General features: G+C 51.5%; 1 protein-coding gene across 10 annotated transcripts in view; it reads right to left on the bottom strand.

The window, feature by feature from the left end:
• Positions 1–3,020: 3,020 nt before the first annotated feature.
• SEMA4A (semaphorin 4A) overlaps positions 3,021–6,000 on the bottom strand; it is a 66,530-nt gene continuing 63,550 nt past the window's right edge. For 9 of the 10 annotated variants that reach the window (XM_069950020.1, XM_069950019.1, XM_069950023.1 and 6 more), the window contains exon 15: positions 3,022–5,185. In XM_069950020.1, coding sequence (XP_069806121.1) covers positions 4,542–5,185 — 644 coding nt within the window. In that variant the 3' untranslated portion in view covers positions 3,022–4,541. Of the gene's footprint in view, positions 5,186–6,000 lie in introns of all 10 variants that reach the window. The other variant, XM_069950028.1, reaches the window with a different exon arrangement.

Raw genomic sequence — 6,000 nt, 5'->3', positions numbered from 1 at the left:
CTCTTCCCTATGTAAGCCCTCACGGGCAGGCTCCTCTTCCCTATGTAAGCCCTCGCGGGCAGGCTCCTCTTCCTTATGTAAGCCCTCGCGGGCAGGCACCTCTTCCCTATGTAAGCCCTCGCGGGCAGGCTCCTCTTCCCTATGTAAGCCCTCGCGGGCAGGCTCCTCTCCCCCTATGTAAGCCCTGGCGGGCAGGCTCCTCTTCCCTATGTAAGCCCTCGCGGGCAGGCACCTCTTCCCTATGTAAGCCCTCGCGGGCAGGCTCCTCTCTCCCTATGTAAGCCCTCGCGGGCAGGCTCCTCTTCCCTATGTAAGCCCTGGCAGGCAGGCACCTCTTCCCTATGTAAGCCCTCGCGGGCAGGCTCCTCTTCCCTATGTAAGCCCTCGCGGGCAGGCACCTCTTCCCTATGTAAGCCCTCGCGGGCAGGCTCCTCTTCCCTATGTAAGCCCTTGCGGGCAGGCTCCTCTTCCCTATGTAAGCCCTCGTGGGCAGGCTCCTCTTCCCTAAGTAAGCCCTCGCGGGCAGGCTCCTCTTCCCTATGTAAGCCCTCGCGGGCAGGCTCCTCTTCCCTATGTAAGCCCTCGTGGGCAGGCTCCTTTTCCCTATGTAAGCCCTCGCGGGCAGGCTCCTCTCTCCCTATGTAAGCCCTCGCGGGCAGGCTCCTCTTCCCTATGTAAGCCCTTGTGGGCAGGCTCCTTTTCCCCCATGTACCAGTCGGCCATTTGCCTCCATGTAATGTGTTTTGATCCTGTATTGTTCCTGTCTGTTACCTCCCGTCTATTGTATAGCGCTCTGGTATTAATGGCGCTCTATAAATAATAATGATAATATTGCAGTAACCTCCATCCTCCACACGGTGGTGCCAGAGCAGCCGGCCCCATCTAGAGCTGATCACTATTCATTGCCAGCCGGTATAGATGGAACTGCTTAACCGTATCTAAGCTGTCACATGTGATACTGTCTGCTATTTTAATGTATCTAAATCCATCTTGGGTGATACTGTGTAAGTGATGTTTGTAATCCTATTGTGATATCTGTTCAGCTGCTGTATCTAATCCTATCATGTGTGATACGGTACTGTATTTGGGGTGGGTGGGTACTGTATCTAATCTTATCACGTGTCATACTGTGTCCTGAGCTGATGTATCTAATCCTAACATGGGTTATACTTTTGGATAAATGAATGTGCGTAATCCTGTTGTCATGCTGTTTTCTGGGTTGCTGTATCTAAGCTTATCGTGTATGATACTGAGCTGTGTTTCTAAGTGCTGTATCTAAGCCTATCATGTAGAGATTCTGTATCTAGCCATATGGAGATCTTGTACTATTTTCTAAGCTGTTGTATCTAAAGCTATTATTTGTGATACTGTGTGCTGAGCTGCTGTATCTAAGTCTAGCCTTCTACCCAGTGTTACTACATTGCTCTATTTCTATGTGCAGCGCCATCTGGTGGTCACTGTGGATAATGCAGTTTTCCAGTTACAGGGAAAGACAGGGGTGTAATTGTCTGCAGGATATATCACTATGTATCAGGAGGAGAGGACAGAGCAATGTTCTGCAGATCTGTAGAGAGGTCAGGGGTGTAATAATCTGCAGGATATATCACTATGTAACAGGAGGAGAGGACAGAGCAATGTTCTGCAGATCTGTAGAGAGGTCAGGGGTGTAATAATCTGCAGGATATATCACTTTGTATCAGGAGGAGAGGACAGAGCCATGTTCTGCAGATCTGTAGAGAGGTCAGGGATGTAATAATCTGCAGGATATATCACTATGAATCAGGAGGAGAGGACAGAGCGATGTTCTGCAGATCTGTAGAGAGGTCAGGGGTGTAATAATCTGCAGGATATATCACTATGTATCAAAAGGAGAGGACAGAGCAATGTTCTGCAGATCTGTAGAGAGGTCAGGGGTGTAATAATCTGCAGGATATATCACTATGTAACAGGAGGAGAGGACAGAGCCATGTTCTGCAGATCTGTAGAGAGGTCAGGGGTGTAATAATCTGCAGGATATATCACTATGTATCAGGAGGAGAGGACAGAGCGATGTTCTGCAGATCTGTAGAGAGGTCAGGGGTGTAATAATCTGCAGGATATATCGCTATGTATTAGGAGGTAGAGAGGACAGAGCGATATTCTGCAGATCTGTAGAGAGGTCAGGGGTGTAATAATCTGCAGGATATATCACTATGTATGAGGAGGTAGAGAGGACAGCGATGTTCTGCAGATCTGTAGAGAGGTCAGGGGTGTAATAATCTGCAGGATATATCACTATGTATCAGGAGGAGAGGACAGAGCGATGTTCTGCAGATCTGTAGAGAGGTCAGGGGTGTAATAATCTGCAGGATATATCGCTATGTATTAGGAGGTAGAGAGGACAGAGCGATATTCTGCAGATCTGTAGAGAGGTCAGGGGTGTAATAATCTGCAGGATATATCACTATGTATGAGGAGGTAGAGAGGACAGCGATGTTCTGCAGACTAGGGGTGTAATAATCTGCAAAATATATCACTATGTATCAGGAGGCAAAGAGTAAAAAGCAATGTTCTGCAGACTGAAGAGAGGTCAGGGGTGTAATAATCTGCAGGATATATCACTATGTATCAGGAGGTAGAGAGGACAGAGCGATGTTCTGCAGACTGAAGAGAGGTCAGGGGTGTAATAATCTGCAGGATATATCACTATGTATCAGGAGGTAGAGAGGACAGAGAGATGTTCTGCAGATCTGTAGAAAATTGAGAGGTGTAATAGTCTGCAGGATATATCACTATGTATCAGGAGGTAGAGAGAACAGCGATGTTCTGCAGATCTGTAGAGAGTTCAGAGGTGTAATAGTCTGCAGGATATATCACTATGTATCAGGAGAGGACAGAGCAATGCTCTGCAGATCTGTAGAGAGTTCAGGGGTGTATTAATCTGCAGGATGTAACTTACAATGTGGAGTGGATAGGGTGCAATGTTCTGCAGATCTGGCAGCCATGAAATGATGACACAAGAACTGACTGGTTTTGTCTTTTATATAAAACAATAATCCACAAGTCCACAGCGGCAGTGAGTGGTCATGCACACGGCTCCCCCTATAATACTGATATGGTACTGCGACAACAGAAGACATGGACCCCCGACAAATTATCCCCCCCCCCCCATTGGACGCACAGACACACACAGACACATTTGCACAGTCACACTCTGAGCTTTGGTCACACGTCTTACACGGTTGCACTAAGCCCGTCTTGGCGGTAACAGAGACGGTGGTCCCCCCGGAGCTGGCCCCATTACGAGGCGGTGGTCCCCCCGGAGCCGGCCCCATTATGAGGCAGTGGTTACCCCGTTAGCTGGCCCCATTATGGTGGCGGTAGTCATTACGTGGCAGTGATCACAACTGCAGACGGCCCCATAACGTGGCTGAGGTCACCCCTGCAGGCCGCCCCATTATGTGGCAGTGGTCACCCCCGCAGACGCCCCATTACGTGGCTGAGGTCACCCCTGCAGGCCGCCCCATTATGTGGCAGTGGTCACCCCCGCAGACGGCCCCATTATGTGGCAGTGGTCACCCCTGCAGGCCGCCCCATTACGTGGCTGAGGTCACCCCTGCAGGCCGCCCCATTATGTGGCAGTGGTCACCCCCGCAGACGGCCCCATTACGTGGCTGAGGTCACCCCTGCAGGCCGCCCCATTATGTGGCAGTGGTCACCCCTGCAGGCCGCCCCATTATGTGGCAGTGGTCACCCCCGCAGACGGCCCCATTATGTGGCAGTGGTTACCCCTGCAGGCCGCCCCATTATGTGGCAGTGGTCACCCCCGCAGACGCCCCATTACGTGGCTGAGGTCACCCCTGCAGGCCGCCCCATTATGTGGCAGTGGTCACCCCCGCAGACGCCCCATTACGTGGCTGAGGTCACCCCTGCAGGCCGCCCCATTATGTGGCAGTGGTCACCCCCGCAGACGGCCCCATTATGTGGCAGTGGTCACCCCTGCAGGCCGCCCCATTATGTGGCAGTGGTCACCCCTGCAGTCCGCCCCATTATGTGGCAGTGGTCACTCCAGCATCGGCCCCATTATGTGGCAGTGGTTACCCCTGCAGGCCGCCCCATTATGTGGCAGTGGTCACCCCCGCAGACGCCCCATTATGTGGCAGTGGTTACCCCTGCAGGCTGCCCCATTATGTGGCAGTGGTCACCCCTGCAGGCAGCCCCATTACGTAGCGGTGCTCCCCCCCGGAGCCGGCCCCATTACGTGGCAGTGGTCACATCTGTCTCTATGTACAAGTGGGTTCACATTATAAAAGGGCTAACAGTCGTCCATCCGCCCAGGACCCTTGTGTCCGGCAGCCAACTTGGCTTATGGTTCAGTAAGTCCTATTTGGTCCTGTGAGGTGGCGCTCTGTAAGTGGTTCTCTGAGAGGCAAACGGCCGCCATAGTCACGCCGGAATATCCGCCATGAACCCCCATAGATAAAAAAGTTGGCAGTCTGTCCGCTGGTACGGAATGTGGCGGAGGAGAAGACGGGCGATAGTGTGGCGCATGCCATGGCAGCTCAGACATCAGACGCTGCTTCTGTCGTGTCCCCATTGGGCGTTAGGTTGACGCTGTTGTTGTCTACGTCCATCTTGCCGCCGGCCCTGCAGGGGACACAGCACGGTTTGGCGATGTTGCGGCCGTACTGGCAGAATCCATTGAGCGGGGTCTTCTCCTGGTGCTTGGAGCCGGACAGTTTCTCCGATTCGGGCGTGCTGCAGCCCTGGATCTTACTCTTTGCTTTAATTTGATCTCGCCAGGTATAAACCGCCAGAATCACGCACCCGAGCAGCGCCAGCGTCAGCAGCACAGTCACCGCCACAAACGGCCTGTAGTAGCTATGTTGGTCGCTGATGAAGGAGATGCCGTCCTCGAAGGCCATGTTACTGTCACGGTTATAGGCCCCGCGATGGCTGATGCCCACCCCGCTCAGGTCCTTGATCCAGTACTGAGCCGCCTTATAGCTAAAACCATTCTCATTGGCCCAGCACTCGTATGGACCCAGGGTGTCGCTCTTCACGATGACAACCAGACTGCCCGCTGGGGTGACCACCGGCTTCTCCACAGACTGTCCAAGATGTTTCCAGCTGTAGGTGGCGCTAGATGAAAGTTGAGGGCAAGGCAGCTCAATGAAGGTGTTATAAGCCCGGCTGTAGTTACCAACTGGAATAAAAAAAGGTGGAAATGTTGTGTGAGCGAAGTGACATCACTGAGAATACAGCCTATCCATCACTAGAGATCAGTGACATCACTGAGAATACAGACTATCCATCACTAGAGATCAGTGACATCACTGAGAATACAGCCTATCCATCACTAGAGATCAGCAGTGACATCACAGAGAATACAGCCTATCCATCACTAGAGATCAGCGGTGACATCACTGAGAATACAGCCTATCCATCACTAGAGATCAGCGGTGACATCACTGAGAATACAGCCTATCCATCACTAGAGATCAGTGACATCACTGAGAATACAGCCTATCCATCACTAGAGATCAGCAGTGACATCACTGAGAATACAGCCTATCCATCACTAGAGATCAGCAGTGACATCACTGAGAATACAGCCTATCCATAACTAGAGATCAGCAGTGACATCACTGAGAATACAGCCTATCCATCACTAGAGATCAGCGGTGACATCACTGAGAATACAGCCTATCCATCACTAGAGATCAGCGGTGACATCACTGAGAATACAGCCTATCCATCACTAGAGATGAGTGACATCACTGAGAATACAGCCTATCCATCGCTAGAGATCAGTGACATCACTGAGAATACAGCCTATCCATCACTAGAGATCAGCAGTGACATCACTGAGAATACAGCCTATCCATCACTAGAGATCAGTGACATCACTGAGAATACAGCCTATCCATCACTAGAGATCAGCGGTGAAATCACTGAGAATACAGCCTATCCATCACTAGAGATCAGTGACATCACTGAGAATACAGCCTATCCATCACT

Source organism: Dendropsophus ebraccatus, chromosome 13 (genome assembly GCF_027789765.1).
Source record: "Dendropsophus ebraccatus isolate aDenEbr1 chromosome 13, aDenEbr1.pat, whole genome shotgun sequence".
In the NCBI taxonomy this organism is placed as follows: Eukaryota; Metazoa; Chordata; class Amphibia; order Anura; family Hylidae; genus Dendropsophus; species Dendropsophus ebraccatus.
This window is presented reverse-complemented; position numbering and strand designations above follow the sequence as displayed.